We start from the raw sequence: 20,539 nt of genomic DNA on the forward strand, positions 1-20,539 counted from the left end.
ACCTGAACCTCAGACATACGAGGACTGTGACTATTGGTGATTCAGCCACTGCTTATCCCATTTTTTTCTATTGCTCTTAAAATAGTTTAATAACTATAATAATACCTCCCTATTTGACAGAGAAAGTATAAGGATTGGTCTTTCAAAATTAGGATTTCAGAGACAATTCCTTACCCCTACTCATTGCCTAAATGAACAGATCTTAAGTTTGTTGGGGTACTCTCAATAACTCAGGGGCTATTTGTACCAAATTTACACCTCTAGGAAAAGTAGAAGGTGAGGCTCCTTGCTTCAATTTTGGCTTATTCTCCATTGCATTTTATATATTTTCTAGGCAGATGAGAATCCTTAACAAGGTGTCTCACTGTTCACAAGCAGGCAATACCTTTGCATTTAGAGATTCAGGTGTGTGGACAGCATATGTAAGCTGTCTTCAAGGCCCCAGGTCCCCAATCCTTGAAAGTTCGTTTCTGTAACTCAGAAAGTGTGTGTACGTGTGAGATTAAAAATGCCCTGATGGTTGGCTGAATGCCTTATGTCAGTCACAGTGTCCTAAATCAATGTCAATCAGATATCTTATTTCTCACTTTGCAGAGTAAGCAAGCAGTTCTAAAAGTGTGATCTGAGAACCCCCGGGGTCTCTGAGAACCTTTCAGGAGGCCTATGAAGTCAAAACTACTTCAATAGAAACATGAACATGTTGTTTGCCTTTGCTCTCTCATTTTATCATGCGTGTGTGTATTGGTGGAATTTTCCAGAGTCTATGAGACATGTAATGATGTTATAGCCCTGAGGGCTAAGGGTTGTACGTTTATGTTTGTAGTTTAAAATGTTCTCAGTCTTAGGGTCCAATACAGTAAACACGGATATAACCCAGATACATGAAAGTTCTTTGGAGTCCTTGATACTTTTTAAGAGTGTAAATGGGTTCTGAAGTCAGAAAATTTGAGAAATGCTACAGTAAGCTATCCAACGTGGCATGTCCTGCGACCACAGTGGCAACATGGCGGCCCCATCCCACCTCTACACCTGAAGGGTGATTATGGGACCAAAAGTTATTTCCTGAGGATGTAGGTTTACAAGGGATAGACCTAAAAGAACACTGTTGTCTATTTAATCTAGGACGAGGGTCTCCTTTAGGCTTGTGTTGATCTTGAGATCTCCTTGGAATTACTCAGAAGCATAACTAAGAACCTCCAGAGCTTCTCAGGAGCTTTGTGGAAGAACACAGATATTCCCAGAATCCTCACCATCTCACACCTAGAGCCTTCTCATAAAGCTAGGCATCACCTCGACACCTACTGTTGCCCACTTATGCCACTCTGAAGCCTGGACTCACAGGAGATCAGCCCCAACTGCACAGCCCCAGATGATACAAAATAGCTGTTTTTCCTTCTCAGTGGTGATCTGAGGGCACTATCCATCTTAGTTTTACTGAGGGCTAAGCTGGATACAAAAAGCAACATCACAGAGACAGGCACCCAGATTCAACTACGAACTGTATAGGAATGAATCTTGATTGCATATGTATTTATATGTTCTCCTACCTTTAAATAATAAACCAGAAGTTCGTTAAGAGCAGGGTCTGCATTCAGATTGACTAAGTAGCATTTGTCATCCCCCACCTTGATACCGGACATCTCCAGGGAAATCCCCATGCTTTCAAGTTGTCGTTGTCTTTCCTGTGCACAAAAACAGACAAAAGAAGGAAACTCTGTTTGTTGTTCTATTCACAAGATGTATCCACGGAAAGAGTAAGTCACTGTTTCTGGGGACAATGCCAATGGGATTACACATGCTACTCTGCTCAACCACATTAACAGAGAGTCTACAGTGCATGACATCTTGTGGCGGGCGTGATAGGGGCACCAAGGATGAACCAGACACCATTTTGGCTCTTAAGGAGCTTAGAGTCTAGTAGAGGGAACAAGACCACATAACTAGAGCACAAAAGAGGAGAGTGTTGTGCTATTGAAGGGTACAAAATGCCAGGGGCTTCCCAGGAGAGACATCATGATGGGTTAAGAGACCAAGAAAGGCTGCAGAAAGAGGATATATTTGAGATAGTTCTTGAAGCATAAGAATAATTTCAACAGAAATATAAAGATAGGGTGTTCTTGGGGCATGGCATACGGAAGCACAGTAAAGAAAGGTTCTGGACATACTAGATGATTTCAGGGGCCAAGAACCCCTGGCAAATATCAGAAAGCAGTGAGAGTTAAGGCTGGAAGAGAAGGTTGGGTCTCTACTGCGGAAGGCCTTGTATTCACTCATTCATTCATTCATTCAAGATATATTTATTAGAGTCTACAATGTAGTAGGTATTGATCTCGGGCTGGGAATACAGCACTGAACCCAATAAAGTCCCGTCTTTCATGAAAAGTTATATTCTGGTGGGAGGAGACAGGCCATAAGAAAACAGTTAAGTCAATATGGTACATAGAATTTCCAATGGTGTTAAGTACTATGGAGAAACATAAAGCAATGTTAAGTGGGACAGTGAGTGAGGTGTAGGGGTATGTGTGGGTGTGAACGATATCTATAAGAAACACATCAGCAGAAGGCTGGACTGGGTTCCAGTGACTGCTGTTAAGCTACGTGACTGGGATGGTCCAATATTTCCAAATGATCAATGAGATTAAAAATGTTTGTGAAATATATAATGTAGAGAAATTCATAATGCACATAACCCCGAGAATTAGTCCTTCCTTTATATTTTAACTTAAGTAAAAGTTAAAATATAAACATACAGCATTTCCTAACAAGCCCAAAGACTCAAATACATTGAAAAAATTATGATATGCTATATGTTACAAATTCTCTGTCAATTAGGTAGCCTCTTGGGAGGCTAAGGTGGGTGGATCACCTGAGGTCAGGAGTTTGAGACCAGCCTGGCCAACATGGTGAATCCCTGACTCTACTAAAAGATACAAAAATTGGCCAGTTGTGGCGGCACACACCTATAGTCCTAGCTATTTGGGAGGCTGAGGCAGGAGAATAGCTTGAACTGGGGAGGCGGAGGTTGCAGTGAGCCAAGATTGTGCCACTGCATTCCAGCCTGGGTGACAAAGCAAGACTCCATCTCAATAAAAAAATAAATAAATAAAAATAAAATAAAATAAAAAAAAATCAGGTAGCCTCATGCTTTGCCAGGTGATCTAAAAATCACAAAACAAGGCTGGGCACAGTGGCTCACACTTGTAATCCTAGCACTTTGGGAGGCTAAGGTGGGTGGATTGCCTGAGCTCAGGAGTTTGAGATCAGCTGGGGCAACACGGTGAAACCCCATCTCTACTAAAGTACAAAAATAATTAGCCAGGAGTGGTGGTGCAAGCCTCTAGTCCCAGCTGCTCGGGAGGCTGAGGCAGAAGAATCGCTTGCACCCAGGAGGCGGAGGTTGCAGTGAGCCGAGATTGCGCCACTGCACTCCAGCCTGGGCGACAGAGAGAGACTCTGTCTGCAAAAAAAAAAAAAAAAAAAAAAATCACAAGACAGACTTTCGTTTAAATGTGAAGAGCAGGAAATATGAATGACATTTTCTGTAACCATGCTTGTTCAAATTTAGTGCTATCTAACACGTCTAGCAAATATACAGGCCAAACCGTACGTTGATAAAAAGACATGACGTCAATGTCTAAAAGTGATCTTTGCTGGGCGAGGCACAGTGGCTCACGCCTGTAACCCCAGCACTCTGGGAGGCTGAGGCAGAAGAATCACTTGAGCTCAGAGTTTGAGGCCAGCCCGGGCAACAAAATAAGACCCCAGGTCTACACAAAATAGATAAAATTAGCTGGGCATGGTAGCACATGCCTGTGGTCCCAGCTACTTGGGGGGACTGAGGGAGGAGAATCACTTGAGCCCAGGATGTTGAGGCTGCAAGAGAGCTGTGATTGAGCTGCTGTACTCCAGCCTGGGTGACAGAGGGAGACCTTGTCTTCAAAAAAAAAAAGTCATCTTTGCAATCTCTGGTTCACAGAAAAGGGCCCTTAAAAGACTTTCTGAGGCTGGGTGCAGTGGCTCATGCCTGTAATCCCAGCACTTTGGGAGGCTGCGGCTGGCAGATCACCTGAGGTCAGGAGTTCGAGACCAGCCTGGCCAACATGGTGAAACCCCATCTCTACCAAAAATATAAAAATTAGCCAGGCATGGTAGTAGGCACCTGTAATCCCAGCTACTCGGGAGGCTACGGCATGCGAACTGCTTGAGCCCGGGAGGTGGAGGTTGCAGTGAGTCGAGATCACGCCACTGCACCCCAGCCTGGGTGACAGAGTGAGACTCCGTCTCAAAAAAAAAAAAAAAGACTTTCTGAAGATGACAGCAAACTACACAGCAAAGACAATAAGTGAAAAAGAATCCCAATATTTTAGGGCTAAATTATCAAGCTACCTGTGCGATCTCTTCTGTTTTCCTCAGCTTCTCTTCCCAAGTCACTGTTAGTTCTTTTATCAGCTTTTCAGACTCTTCGAGCTTCTCCTTCAGTTCAGGGGCCTTCATGGCCTTTAAAATGAAACCAGAGATATCTGATGTTCAAAATTTTTCCACCATCATATACAAGACAATCAGTTACTGTCCCTCTTAAGCAGTTATCAATAGTCTGTTGGAAAAAATTAAGTTATATGCTGTTAGGGTGGGTTTTTAACCTTTATTAATCAAACGAATGTAAGAGAACATGGCTGTTCCCTGAAAAAGAAATACCAGTGTCCTGAATGAAAATGAAACAAATCATTAGTCATTTTATCCATTATACTTAAATTTCACATTTAAAGCCCTAAAAGATGCTAACGTTCAACTTTGAAATAGATAAGCAGGACAAAAGGTTACTTAAGCAGACTTCTTTTTCAATAAGACAGAGGTTAACACTCATCATCAATAAATGAATTCCAGTTAAATTAATCTGCTAGAAAAGGTAAAGACTTCTCATGTATTTTAAATTTTGAATCTGGGCCTTTAGACTACCTTTCTCCACTGATGGTCATGCATTTTGTTATTTATCATTATCATTCACCCAAAAGCAGCACAGCTGGCTAAAAGGGCAGTGGTTTCCCTTCTAGTTTGTTCAGGGAGAGTAACTAAGAGGTTTCAATACAGATACTTGCAGCTTAACAAAATTTTGAGGGGAGAGGCCTTTACTTGTCAATAATATGCTTTGACACCTTAAAGTAACATGAGCCTCTACAAAGTTAAAACTCTATGAACAAGAAAGATGGCAGAGCTTGGACAAGAAGCTGGGATGTGATGATCTGGAAGCTAGCTGAGTATGCCTGAGGCTCATGGTATTAACAGAGCCTGACAGTGGCATTTAGTGCTGAGTACAGTGGGACATATATGAAAATTATAGGCCAGGCCAATGGCTCGCTCCTGCCTGTAACCCCAACAGTTTGGGAGGCTGAGGTGGGTGAATCACTTGAGACCAGCCTGGCTAACATGGCGAAACACTGTCTCTACTAAAAATATAAACAAAATTCGCTAGGTGTAATGGCGCATGCCTGTCTGTAATCCTAGCTACTTGGGAGGCTGAGGCAAAAGAATCACTTGAACCCAGGAGATAGAGGTTGCAGTGAGCCAAGATGGTGCCACTGCACTCCAGCCCGGGCAACAGAGAGACTCTGTCCACCCGCCCCCGCCAAAAAAAAAAAAAAAAAAAAAAAGAAACAGAAAAAGAAAATTCTAGGTGGACCTATGTGGCTGGCTCTTCTTCTGTTTCCTTCGGCCAGGTATTGCTTGAGCCATCTCGCCCAGATTATGTGGTCACAGTAAAAATGCAAATAAGTAGATAATCCACCTATAAACACATTGCAGAGCCATTATACTTTCCTCCTAGCATCATGACTATTTTCAAGGTTTATCAGCATTTTTATTTTTCTGGTGTTTTGCTACCCTTCTTACAATCTATCTGAAAATTATACTTAATGCACTGAATGATTATAAATTATAATAAAAATCAGCAACATTTATTGAGAACTTACTATGTGCAAGGTATTGTGGTAAGTGCTTTCTAGTATCAATGTTAGGCTAGGGGTTGGGGATAAAAAAATTAATAAAACACAGCATCTTGTACTTTAAGAGCCACAGCCTGGAAGAAGAGAAAGATAGATAAACAAACAATTACAATGTAATGCCAAGATCACCAATTAATAGAGTATTCAGACTCTTGGCTTCACCTTTTTGTTTTTTCAGTCTTCTATTGATTACTTTTTGATGAAATACGCTGATGGATAAAAGTATTAACATAGTGCCTGGCATGTAAATGCTCCATAAATAATGGCCATTAACTGTGTTTTTCTTTCTTTCTTTTTTTCTTACAACTTAGTACTCTCCCAACTACAGTGGGGTCAGAAGAGAGTGGTGAAGGAATGTGAACTTAGAAGTGTCAGATACACTCCCAAGTCCTGGCATGTGGAACCCTGTGACTTAAACTAAGGCACTTGGCCTCCAAAGCTGTCCTTTTAAATATTTCAAATAAGACAGTGCCTCACCCAATAATTTGCAAAAAGCAACACCTATTTAGAAGAGTATATCATTATTAAAGTTTCAGTAAAGCCAAAGAAAGAAGATAACAATGCAAAAAGATTTTGTTTCTTGTCAGGGCCTGATATAAATGGAAAAGAAAAAGATTTCTGAATTATTCCTAATGTTTAATTATCTTTGATCATGCCATTTCCATAGCTTAACAAGGAGATAACACCTAACTAAATTCTCTGAAAATTGCAAGGCCCTGTGGAAATAATAGTTTATAATGTTAATATAAACAACATACTTTCCCACTGAAAGTTCAAAGGCCAACTGATTTAGTGAAGCAAATGATCAGGTAGTAGCAGGAATTATCTCTTATTTGTTTGTTTCCATGACTATAAGTTCCTAGGACAGAGTATGGTATTACTCATGTTGGTCTTCACAATGCTTAGCATTTGGCAGATGCCAATAAACACTGAAGTGCTGAACCACATTGAGATGATGTATTAGTCAGTTCTCGCATTGCTATAAAGAAATACCTGAGACTGGGTAATTTATAAAGAAAAGGGGGTTTAATTGGATCACGGTTCCACAGGCTGTATGAGAACTCACTATCACGAGAACAGCAAGGGGGAAGTTCGCTCCCATGATCCAATCACCTCCTACCAGGCCACTCCTCCAACACTGGTGATTACAATTCAACATGAGATTTGGGTGGGGACATAAATCCAAACCATATCAGATGACCTACAATTGCAAATGAGCACACCCTTGCCAGTCAAATCCCGCAAGCCAGGAAACTTTACCAGCAGGGAGTACCAGGCTGCTTTTACCTCTGCCTGAGAGAGCTGCTCTCTCAGTTTCTCGACTTCCTCCCGCAGTTCTCGGATCACTTTTGCGTTGGGGTCCTCATTCACAACAGCATGGTTCACAATCCTTTTGGCTCGGTCTGCATATCTTAATGTGGAGAGGGTCTCTTCATAGTTGTCTGCGGCTGGGCTGATTGTGGCTATCATAGAGGTTTGGCTGTTGCCCCCCAAATTGTCCTGCCAAGTATTTCAAACAGCATCTTAGGAAGCCCATTCCATGGACAACACATATGATAAAAGCACTAAATGTGTTAGGTATGACATTATTCTCTATGAAGGAAACATTATGTGGAAATGGACTTGCATTTCACAAATAACATCATGACAAGATGAAATGTGTCCTCTCTATATTCAAGCAATGAATAAGGCCTGTCAAACAGCATTCAAATGGAATAAAAAGGAGTAGAAAATAGTTTTCATTCTGTGTTCCTAGGAATTAGAATAACTGTCATCAGGAGAGTTCTTTAGGTATTTGGTTAGCTTTGTACACACCTTTACTCTGTCACATCTGGAATAGCCAATTTTTAGTTGGAAAAGAACACTAGAGCAATGGATTACCTTAAGCAGCCAAGTGAGGACTGAATCTCGATAAGGCACAAATTTGCTTTTACCCTTGCCAGCTGCCTGGTCAGCCAGTGATGATATAACCAACCCCAAGGTTGTAAGCGATCTGTCAAGAAAAAATGAAAAATTAGTTTTATGGAATGTTTATTTGGTTTAAGTATAAAATATGCAGAACAATAAAGCTCCACAGTTAATATAATCAAGTCTCTACTAATTTGTCAAGAAGCTGGGGGAGGAGGCTGGGCGTTGGTGGCTCACGCCCGTAATCCCAGCACTTTGGGAGGCCCAGGTGGATGAATCACTTGAGGCCAGGGGTTTGAGACCACCCTGGCCAACATGGTGAAACTCTGTCTCTACTATAAATACAAAAAATTAGCTGGGCGTGGTGGCAGGTGCCTGTAACCCAGCTACTTGGGAGGCTGAAGCAGGAGAATCTCTGGAACCCGGGAGTCAGAGGTTGCAGTGAGCCGAGACTGTGCCACTGCACTGCAGCCTGGGCGACAGAGTGAGACTCTTTCAAAAAAACAAAAACAAAGAAACCCCACAAAACCCAAAATATCATAAAGAGAAAGTGCTTTGTAAATGGTTTAAAAAGTTAAATGCAGCCGGGAGTGGTGGCTCACACCTGTAATCCCAGCACTTTGGGAGGCTGAGGCAGGTGGATCATGAGGTCAGGGGTCAGGAGATCAAGACCATCCTGGCCAACATGGTGAAACCCCATCTCTACTAAAAATACAAAAATTGCCAGGCGTGCAGGCGTGTGCCTATAGTCCCAGCTACTCGGGAGGCTGAGGCAGGAAAATTGCTTGAACCCGGGAGGCGGAGGCTGCAGTGAGCCAAGATCGCGCCACTGTACTCCAGCCTGGGCGACAGAGCAAGACTCCATCTCAAAAAAAAAAAAAAAAGTTAAATGCTACTACAAATAACAAAGAAGGACACAAACTAGCAAGTGAAAGACTAGACAGCTTTCTTTGTAATGTTAACAATAGATTTCCATCAAATAAGCTGGAAGGAAAGCAGCCTATTTCCCACAAAACATAATTCCCCAAAGACAAGTCACTGAAAAGTCCCCGAAATATAATATAAACTCAAGATTCAGAAAATGAACCAGAATTCATTTGATCAGAATGGCTGTTAGAATTTTAATAACAGCCATTACCACAGAGTGGCATATATATGTACATCTTCTTAAGTGAAACAAGTCAAAAAAATTAAAATAAAAATATATAAAAGAAATAAGTCAGACACAGAAAAACAAATATTGCATGTCCTTACTCATAAGTGGAAGCTAAATAACGTGTACTCATGGACATAGAGACTGGAATGGACAATGGAGACTTGGAAGGGTGAGGGAGTGGAAGGGGAGAGGATGACGAACTTATTTTTTTGTTTATTTGTTTTTTGAGATGGAGTCTCGCTCTGTCACCCAGGCTGGAGTTCAGTGGCATGATATGATTTTGGCTCAATGCAACCTCCACCTCCCAGGTTCAAGAGATTCTCCTGCCTCAGCCTCCTGAGTAGCTGGGATTACAGGCGCCTGCCACCACATCTGGCTGATTTTTGTATTTTTAGTAGAGATGGAGTTTCACAATGTTGCCCAGGCTGGTCTTGAACTCCTGATCTCAGGTGATCCACCCATTTTGGCATCCCAAAGTGCTGGGATTATAGGCGTGAGCCACTGCGCCCAGCCAAGAAGCTTAATTAATACTTAATGAGTACAATGTATGTTATTCAGGTGACGGATACCTTAAAAGCCCCGACTTGACCACTGCACAATCTGTGCCTGTAACAAAATTGCACTTGTACCCCATACATTTATCCACAAAAATGTACATCATACTTGACAGATTTAAAGGTGAAACAAATCTAACCCGAGAGAAGTGAAAACATAAGTCTACACAGAAACTTGTACATGAATATTCAAAGCAGCTTTATCCACAGAAGTCAAAATGTGGAAATGACCACATGCCCATCAAATGATGAAGTGATGAATAAAATCTGGTATATACACACAGTGGAATATCATTTGGCCATAAAAGAGAATAAGTTCAGATATATGTATCACAACAACTACAACACGGATGAACCCTGGCAAATTATTTTACGTGAAAGAAGCCAAACACAAAAGGCCATTGTCCTGGGTTGAACAGTATTCATGTCCGCCAGACCCTCAGAATGTGACCCTATTTGGAAAAAGGGTCCTTGCAGATGTAATCAGTTAAGATGAGATCATACTGGATTAGGGAGGGCCCTAATCTAATGAGTGATGTCCTTATAAGAAGGTCATATAAAGACACCCAGGGGAGACGGCCACGTGAAGATGCAGGCAGAGACTGGAGTGATGCATCTACAAGCCAGGGAACGCCGAGGATTGATGGCCCTACAGAAACAAGGGGAGAGGCACGGAACAGATTCTCCCTCTGACCCGCTAAGAGGGAACAAACCCCGCTGACCCCTTGATTTCAGATTTCTGGCCTGCAGAATTGTGAGAAATAAATTTCTGTTGTTTTAAGCTACTCAGTTTGTGGTAATCTGTTACAGTAGCAATAGCAATCGAACACAGCCATATACTGTATGATTCCATTTATATGAAATATCTAGAATAGGCAAATCTATAGAGATGGAGGCAGTGGTTGACTAGGGCTGTGGGTGGGGGTAATAGGGAATGATTTGGATACAAGCTTTCTTTTGGGTATGATGAAAATGTTTTAAAATGAGACTGTAGTGATGGCGGTACAACTCTGAATATATTAATGCTACTGAATTGAACACTTTACAATGGTGAACTATATTGTATGTGAGTTACTTCTTAATACAGCTGTTCAAAAAAATTAAATATGTCCAATCACTCCTCCAAAGGTAACGATTTTATGAAAAAAATACTGTATGTGATAATAGAGGCAAGTAGGAGTTCAATAAAAGGTAAAAATACATTTCTGCTTTAATATAGAATACAGGGCATTTTTTTCACATTTTTGCAACTATCAATATTTTTGATTGGAAAGAATTCTTTGAACTATCCCAGATACTTTACTATCTATGTGTGGCACATATTATTTTAATTCACACAAGCTCTAAAGAGTTCAGTGACTTAAAAGTCAATATTAGTAACTTTATGGTTGACAGTGACCTTTCACATGAAAATACATTTTGGAGATGACATGGAGTTATCCATCACCGAGAGAAGACTTTCCTCTACTTTGTGGCAACTACTTATAATTTCTACTTTGACAGTGTAAGGGGGAAACACAGAAAGTTTCTAGTACTCCTAAATGTAGAAACATAAAATCCAAATAGCGCTTTGAGAGAAAAAAGGAAAGATACAGTGTCATCAATGTCCATCATATGTCTTGTCTGCAGGCTGACTGAAGGGTGCCAGAATATGGATTATTTTAAGTTAGAGGCCATTGAGAACCAGCAGACTCAGGAAAAGCTCTAAAAACATGGCATCAATTTTCCTTTTGTAAAGGACATTTCCATTTGTAGAGGTGTCTCCCTCTCTAGCACCAAGAAGGGGAGTACTGTTAACAACTCTTAAAGGTGGAGAAGTGACAAAAACCTGTGTCACAAACTTCTCTAGACAACTCTTGTTCACCATACTTTTCCTGGTCACCTTCCCATAAGCTGCCTCCCCCATCCAGAAGCCCAAAACCCCTTTTCCTTTTTTTTTTTTTTCAAAGACAGGGTCTCACTTTGTTGCCCAGGCACTGGCACAATCATGGCTCGCTGCAGCCTCAACCTCCCAGGCTCAAGCGATCCTCTCACCTCATTCTCCTGAGTAGCTGGAACTACAGGTGCATGCCACCACACTCAGCTAATGTTTTGTAGAGAAGGGGCCTCACTTTGTTGCCCAGGCTGGTCTTGAACTATTGGACTCAAGGGATCCTCCTGCCTTGGCCTCCCAAAGTGCTGGGATTACAGGTGTGAGCCACCATGCCCAGTCGTATGCCCAAGTTATATCTACCACTTTGGGTTATTAATCTCTGGGTGCTCACATGTATAAGCAAGATGCATATGCTAATAAAATGCTAGTTGCTTTTCTCTTGTTAATCTGTCTTTGGCCAGTCTAATTTACAGGGCAAATAGACGAAAAATATTTTTTCTCCCCTACATCAGTATAGCATGTAAGCAGCCGCAGCAGAGGGGTGGAGCTGTATGGAAGTGTTATATAACTCCAATTCCCATGTATATTTTGCTCTGTAACTCATCCAGTTAGAGAAGTGTATCATTAGTAGAAGCCGCCCCTTTTATCTAATAGTACGCACACATTCAAAACAAGAACTCTATCTAAATCTATTACCATCCCCTTGGAACAGAATGAAAATAACTGCAGGGTGAGTGGGACTCAATGGCAAGTGAGAGACAATCAGGTCACCCAGGGATGAGGAGCCCATGCTATCCTTTTTGTCTATGTTCCACTCAGAAGCAATGATGCAGGGGCTTCTGGAATCCCAAAACCTGTTAGAAAGTTCAACGTCTGAAAGGCGAATCACAGGCTTATATGTCTGTGTGTTTGTGTGTCTATATACACACACACACATACATGTAAGCACATGTATGTATGTGTATATACACACACGTATTTGTGTGTGTGTGTGTGTGCGTGTGTGTGTGTGTGTATACATATATTATTTTTTTTCTTTGAGATAGGGTCTTGCTCTGTCGCCCAGGCTGGAGAGCAGTGGTACAATCCTGGCTCACTGCAGCCTTGATCTCCCAGGATCAAGCGACCCTCTCACCTCAGCCCCCTCAAGTAGCTGAGACCACAGGTGTGCACCACTACACCTGGCTAATTTTTCAATTTTTTTGTAGAGATGGGGTCTGGTTATGTTGCCCAGGCTGGTCTTGAACACCTGGGCTCAAGTGATCCTCCCACCTCAGCCTCCCAAAGTGTTGGGATTACAGGCATGAGCCACTGAGCCTGGCCAGGCTTACATATTTTTATGAATTATTTTATTCCCAGGGAACTTAAAAATATTAAAAAACCACTAAGTATTGATCCTGCTAATACTGTCTTCTCAAGCTGGAGGCCAGCGGGCAGCCTGTTGGCCTCACAGGAATCCAGAACAAGGGAACAGCTGTTTGCCAATTTTAGTGGCAAAATAAGTTATTCCAGGAATCTTTCTGATTCTACTAAAGCACAGCTCCTAAAGTTGGATATAGTAAGGAGGCTCCTAATCTTTAAATCTCTCACCATAAGTTCTTAGGCAGGGGTGGGAGGGCCTAACTGGAGAGGAAGTAAGTCTTAAGCTAGGAGATGACATTTATAAAAAGACAGTCATGTTTTAAGATAGAATTTTTTTTTAAAAAATCTATCTATCATAATGAAGAACTCAGGATAAAAAAAGAAAAAGAAAGTTGGGAGGGTCAAAAGCAAAATAAAAGCCACTCCAATAAATATAATCAGTGAGAAAAAACTGAGTTATAATCCAACTTTTTTTTTTTTCTTTTCTGCACCTTCACCTAACCTGCACCGTTTCCCCTGAAACTCTGACCATTAGATTTCTTTCCTTGGGAGTGGATATGATGTACATGTTATCTGTATTGTATAGGATGGATTTCAAATATTATTTTACTTATTAGTCCAATAATCAGTTCTAAGATCATACATATAATACTTATTAAACTTTATTGGAGTTATTTGTGTAGCTATTTCTCTGCCTTTCTATTTAGATTGTGATTACCTTGAAGGCAGATGGTGTAATTTGCCATACACATTCCTCCATGCAATTACTGTGCTTGGTTTATGACTGAAAGCACTCAGTAAATATCTCCAGCGTTAATCTGAATCTAGATCCAGTGAAGACCAAAACATGGACCTCTATTTAAAAAGGACTAATTCAATGATGGTTTTGGGATACATCGAGTGCTACCTGCTAACAGAACACTGGTTTTCCTGGAAGCAATGTGCTGGGCTAAAAACTCTATTTTCCAAAGTCCTCTCTGCAGCTTCGGGTAGCCATTAAACACAGTTCTGGCCAAGGAGATGTAGGTAAACATTACTGGGTGGGGCTTCCAAGAAAACTGTTGTTCTTCTGATAAAAGAAGGTACAAATTCAGCTGACAGAAGCCTGCGGTTTTTTGCCCTTCCTCCTTTTCCCTTCTTCCAGTTTGTACCACAGATATGGATACGATGTTTGGAATGATAGAGCTATCCTGAGATCATGAAGATGACATGAACACACATTAAAGTTAGTAGAGCTGTGTGCATTTCTGAGGTGCTGTACCAGCCTCTGGACTTCCTGTTAAATGAGAAAAATTAACTCACGTCATTGTCAGTGTAGCTGGTTTCTGTTGCCTAGAGCAGAATGCAATCCCTGGCTTTGAAATAATTAGTTGAGGCTGGGCACAGTGGCTCACGCCTGTAATCCACCACTTTTGGAGGCTGAGGGGGCACATCACCTGAGGTCAGGAGTTTGAGACCAGCCTGGCCAACATGGTGAAACCCTGTCTCTACTAAAAATACAAAAATTAACTGAGCATGGTGGCGCACGCCTATAATCCCAGCTACTCGGGAGGCTGAGGCGGGAGAATCACTTGAACCCAGGAGATGGAGGTCGCAGTGAGCCGAGATCGTGCCACTGTACTCCAGCCTGGGTGACAGAGTGAGACTCCATCTCAAAAAAAAAAAAAAAAAAAAAGAAAGAAAAGAAATAATTAGTTGAAAGATTGATGAAATAAGTGGATTTGAGTTTAGTGTTCTCCCCAGTAAGTCCTCACTCTTAACAGTAAAGCAGAAATGGAAAAGAATATGGATGGCAAATTATGAGTAAAGGATAGTACCATCACATGACAGGAGAGCAAAGAAAATGGTAATAGCTACAGTATCAGCCTCATTTCCTTTCAAATTGTTTTCCAGTGGTTAACGCCAATCATTAAACTCAATGTTCATCAACCGTTGTGGTAGAACAATAGAGTACATACTGACATTTCTGAAAATGTTAGTGTATACTTTAAAATGTTACTGTATACTTTATTGTTCTAGGGATCTTAATATATGTTGAACCTAGAATTCTGTCATCAAGTAAGTTTAGGGAACGACAAGCCAAAGTTTTACAGGATTTATTACTGCAGGACGTCTCTGAGCTTTTAGCACTGTGAATCTCCAAAGAAAGGTTTTATAATTATTCTTTCTCAAAATAACTTGTCCAAGGATTTGTTTCTTCTCAAAGCCATTTGAGGAACTAATGTTAGACAAAAATGCTTTAGGAAACCTTGGGTAACCCTATCAAATTCTTCCAACGATGTGGCTACTGTGTCCCAAGGAGCAGAGTTTTGCTGTCCTTGATGGGTCTCTCACATTAAATGCAAAGATGTCTATCCAGGTTTTTAATTCACATGTATGGACTCCGTAATGTACAAGTCATAAATTAAGAAGGACACCCACCCTTGAGTAATGGACAGAAGTAAGCCATTTTATTTTTCTCCCTCAATACAAATTCATGTTTTGTTATTCAGGAAATACCTCTTTAGAGTGGGACTCTAAATGAACCAGAATCATGGAAAGTACTCAAGAAGAAAAAAAGGAAGACTGAGTGTATTAGTCCATTTTCATGCTGCTGATAAAGACACACCCAAGACTGGGTAATTTTTAAAGAAAAAGAGGTTTAATGGACTCACAGTTCCACGTGGCTAGGGAGGCTTCACAATCATGACAGAAGGCAAAAGGCACATCGGTGGCAGGCAAGAGAGAGAATGGGAACCAAGGAAAAGGGATTTCCCCTTATAAAACCATCGGATCTCGTGAGACTTATTCATGACCACGAGAACAGCATGAGGGAAACCGCTCCCATGATTCAATTAACTTCCATTGAGTCCCTCCCACAACACGTGGTAATTATGGAAGCTACAATTCAAGATGAGATTTTGGTGGGACACAGCCATACCATATCACCAAGTCACATGAAATACTAGAAATACCATGCTTACAAGTTACTTTATTATAACAAATTATACTGATACAATCCCAGAAGTAACATACATGAATTTCTCTAGAACAAGTGTTCAATAGAACCCACTTTTGGAGATGTTAGCTTATTGATAAGACGTTAGCTTATTAACCACAGGAATTGAAATAGGAATGAGACTGGGAATGATACCCATTAGATAAACATTGTTTGCATTTAGTGACTAGCCATTACTGAATAAAATGGAACCATTTTCAGTGTCTAGGGGTATCAGAGAGTGCTCTATGATCCAAATGTGTTCTCAGCAAAGCTGAAGCAGCCAGACTGCAATTACAAGGAAAAGGCTTCCTCATTCCACCTTCACTAGACAGGTGGAGCAGCAGATTGGCTTTTCAAATGTATTCCCCTGTGAAGATGGTCCACAGATGACCTATACCTCCTAAGCTCTGAACACTCCCTGGCAGTAGGCCACGCAGTGTCTTAATTCTTTAATGAAAGGAGTAACATGTGCTTAAAGGTCTTAAGAGCTTCAGGAGACATGAAGTTCCTAAATCCACAGCCCATTAAGCAGACACTGATGTTTGTGTGAAGTCCCTGACAGGTCTGCTTAAGAGGATTATTAATGCTCCATCCAAAGAAATGTAAGTGGGAGGATGAGAGAAAGCTTAAGAACATGTCAGAGATTTCTTTAGTTTTGGAACTCAATCTTTTTTTTTTTTTTTTTCTTTTCTGAGACAGCCTCCTGAGTAGCTGGGATTATAGGCGCCCACTACCACGCCGGGCTGATTTTTGTATTTTTAGTAAAGACAGGGTTTCACCATGTTGGTCAGGTTGGTCTTCAACTCCTGACCTCAAGCGATCCACCTGCCTCAGCCTCCCAAAATGCTGGGACTACAGGGGTGAGCCACTGCACCCGGCCAAGGCATACTAAATGTTTGCTGGGATTTTACTTATGTTATTCAACGTCTCTAAGCATCAGTCCTTTCCTCATCTTTAAAAAGAGATAAAAATACATGTTATGAGACTCCCAGAGTATATGAAAATGCTCTGAAAAGTATAAAGAACTCTTGAAAAGGAAGATCATATCTCGTAAACTAGTAAGGAATACACACATCATTTGTGAAAGAGACAGTATGTAAATAAGACGAGTCCAGAAGCAGTGGCTCACACCTATAACCCTAGCACTTTGGGAGGCCAAGATGGGAAAATTGCTTGAGGCCAAGAGTTTAAGAGCAGCCTGGTCAACATAGCGAGACCCCATTTCTTAAAAAAAAAAAAAAAAAAAAAAAGGGAAGGAAGAAAAGAGGTAAGATGTTGAGAGAATTCCATTCAATTCAACCAGTCATTATGAAAAAAGAGCCAGTTACTAAATGATCTAAATCATGTAATCACCAAGCCTTGGGGTAATCCAGTAAGGGACACTACATAAACTCACATCCAAAATTAAGGGGGCACTATTTACATTTACTCTGGGACAAAAGTATCATCTAGATGCTGCCTGGCAAACAGAATGCACAGCCATCCCCACAAGTGTAGCCACAGTGGCTGAGCCTGGGCTCGGAGACCAATTGATGGCAACCATTTCCAAAATCCACACTTAGAACTTGGTGACCTGGGAGACATCATTAAACTTGCTCTGTCTTGGTTTTCTCATCTGTAAAATGGGGATAACGGACCCATGCCTTGATGCTGATGTGACATTGCATATGGTGCATTCAGAATAGTGCCTGGCATTAGCAAGAGCTCAATAAAGTTAGTGGTCATTCCACATCTACGCCAGTCATACACACACACACACTCTAAATTCCAACAAGTCTACAGACTTTCTAGTGTGATCCCACAAGCCCCACTGGCAGGCATGGCCCAGCACTTGCAAATGAATCTCCACGAGGCGTGGCAATCTTTTCTTTGAAACCTGCTCCTTCACACTCCCATTTCTGCCTCCCCATCCTGGTTTCTGAACTCATTTTGGCATGCAGGGCTGCAGTGCCAGTCTGGAATCTTGCAATGCCTTGTCAGGAAATACAGCAAAGTCCTTTGTTATCAGAGCAGGAGACAGAATGACTGGATGATTAACTTCCTATAGTAGTGGTCTTTCCCTGTGAGTACGGCTGTGTCCATCTGATAGAGGGGCCACTATTTTACTTCTAATTTTTAAACTTTTGTATATGAAAATAATAATGTGTTAACATCATCTTAAATGCAAGCTGTGCAAACATGTTCCTGAATACATTTCCTCTTGTCACATTCTGTCCTAAACGAAACCCTAAGTTATTACAGCTCAACAGAAAAAGATTACAAGTACACACTGAACTACTTTCTGTTGAACTTGGAATCATGATAATGGTTAACCTGATTATAAAAAACAACAGCTATAACAGTTAATTTTTATTCACTGCATACTAAGTGCTAGGCATTTTTCTAAGCACATTATGGTCATTTTATCCCTAACAAATCGGTGAAGTAGGTACTATTATTATTATTATTTTTTGAGATGGAGTTTCACTCTTGTTGCCCAGGCTGGAGTACAGTGGCGTGATCTCGGCTCACTGCAACCTCTGTCTCCCGGGTTCAAGAGATTCTTCTGCCTCAGCCTCCCGAGTAGCTGGGATTACAGGCGCCTGCCACCATGCCTGGCTAATTTTTTGCATTTTTAGTACAGAAGGGGTTTCATCATATTATCCAGGCTGGTCTCGAACTCCTGACCTCAGGTGATCCACCGACCTCGGCCTCCCAAAGTGCTAGGATTACAGGCGTGAGCCACCGTGCCTGGCTTGCTTTTATTTTTAGTTGACACACAATTGTGCCTATTTATGGGGTAAAGTGTGATATTTTGATACATGTATACAATGTATAATGATCAATTTAGGGTAATTAGCATACCCATCACCTCAAACACTTATCATTTTTTTGTGTTGGGAATACTGAAAATCCACTTTCCTAGCTATTTGAAAATATACAACATACTGTCAATTACAGTCACCCTACAGTGCTACGGAAAACTAGAACTTATTCCTCCAATTTAGCTGTAATTTTGTATCCATTAACCAACCTCTCGTTATTCCCCCTGGCCTCCCCTTTCCAGCCCCTAGTAACCACTATTCTACTTTCTACTTCCATGAGATCAACTTTTTTAGCTTCCACATATGTCAGAATATGGTATTTGTGCCATTTTTGAGCAAGCTGCACCATGCAGTTTTATTTAATTAAAACTCGTACATCTTTTTTTTTTTTTCTTTTTTTGAGACAGAGTCTCGCTCTGTTGCCTAGGCTGGAGTACAGGGGAGCAATCTCGGCTCACTGCAAGCTTCACCTCCCAGATTCAAGTAATTCTCATCCCTCGGCCTCCTGAGTAGCTGGGTTACAGACGTGTGCCACCATGCCCAGCTAATTTTTGTGTTTTAGTAGAGAGGGGGTAGAGATGGGTAGAAACGGGGAAGAGACCAGCTAGAGAAGGGGTTTCGTCACCTTGCCCAGGCTAGTCTTGAACTCCTGGCCTCAAGTGATCCACTCACCTTGGCCTTCCAAAATGCTGGGATTATATTTGTGAGCCACCGTACCCAAACAAAATCCTTATACATCCTTTTTTTCCTTTGAGATAGTCTCACTCTGTTGCCCAGGCTGGAGTGTAGTGGTACAATCTTGGCTCACTGCAACCTCCACCTCCCAAATTCAAGCGATTCTCCTGCATTAGTCTCCCAAGTAGCTGGGGTTACAGGTGTGCGTGACCGTGCCTTTTTAGTAGAGATGGGGTTTTGCCATGTTGGCCAGGCTGGTCTCAAACTCCTGACCTCAGGTGATCTGCCCGCCTTGGCTTCCCAAAGTGCTGGGATTACAGGCATGAGCCACCATGCCTGGCCAAAAACCTCATACATCTTAATAGACACAGGTTGTTGTTGTTTTTCTTCAACCCAGTTTACTAAAGCTATACAGACTTTAAACAACCTGTACCTCAGAACCATCTGACCCTCATAAGGCAACAAATCCCCTCCAGAAGGAAATCACCCAGGCTGTTCTGGGACCAGCCACCTTACTTGTTAATGTTGCTGCCTTCTTTCAGTCGCTCTCCTGCAGCTCCTGTTTTAGATACTCTTTCGCTACCCGCCAGGTCTACCAAGCTGACCTTACTGACTTTCTCCCCGGAATTCTAGTTATAGGAAACAAGAGAGAGAGAAGAAAAACTTATCAATAAAAACCACATGGATATCTACATATATGTTAGCACTATATATGAGCAATCCATCCCACTCTCACATGGCAAATTTCTTAAGTTTTTAAACGGTCAGAAGAGTTATTTGAACTAGCAATTAATTTCATAGTTAACATTTAAATAGGCGTAGAAATGTAGCATTTTGTTTTGCAGCTGGGTAGCAAGTACACCCAGCTTTCTGGAATACAGTCAGAAAGCTGGAGATTTAAAATGCCTATGAGGAGATATGATGACATGAGGATTTCTGCACATTCAGGTCAAATCCTTCTTCCTTTGAAAAAAGGTTTAGGCTAAAGGTTATGGTGTCCTCTTTAATATCCCTCAATGGCTATGAAGCTGACATGTTTCCATGGGAATTTCAGCATGAAAGGATATATATTAAAAGCTGTATGGTGACGTCATCACACTTGTTAGGGACTTTGCACAAGAAATACAATTATTTTTCTTTTTTGTTTTTGTAGAGTCTGGGTGTTGCTATATTGTACAAGATGGTCATGAACTTCTGGCCTCAAGCAATTCTCCCGCCTCAGACTCCC

General features: G+C 41.4%; 1 protein-coding gene across 8 annotated transcripts in view; it reads right to left on the reverse strand.

Annotated features, from left to right (window-relative positions):
• KIF13A (kinesin family member 13A) overlaps positions 1 to 20,539 on the reverse strand; it is a 228,120-nt gene that overhangs the window by 70,200 nt on the left and 137,381 nt on the right. For all 8 annotated transcript variants that reach the window (XR_008680762.2, XM_019029938.4, XM_055390677.2 and 5 more), the window contains exons 9-13: positions 19,828 to 19,940; positions 7,881 to 7,992; positions 7,287 to 7,499; positions 4,387 to 4,497; positions 1,548 to 1,682 (exon numbers count right to left, since the gene is read on the reverse strand). Coding sequence is in view for 7 of the 8 variants with exons in the window: in XM_019029938.4 (XP_018885483.2) it covers positions 1,548 to 1,682; positions 4,387 to 4,497; positions 7,287 to 7,499; positions 7,881 to 7,992; positions 19,828 to 19,940 (684 nt within the window). In the remaining variant the exon portion in view is untranslated. The remainder of the gene's footprint in view (positions 1 to 1,547; positions 1,683 to 4,386; positions 4,498 to 7,286; positions 7,500 to 7,880; positions 7,993 to 19,827; positions 19,941 to 20,539) is intronic.

This window comes from Gorilla gorilla, chromosome 5, assembly GCF_029281585.2.
Source record: "Gorilla gorilla gorilla isolate KB3781 chromosome 5, NHGRI_mGorGor1-v2.1_pri, whole genome shotgun sequence".
Taxonomy (NCBI): domain Eukaryota; kingdom Metazoa; phylum Chordata; class Mammalia; order Primates; family Hominidae; genus Gorilla; species Gorilla gorilla.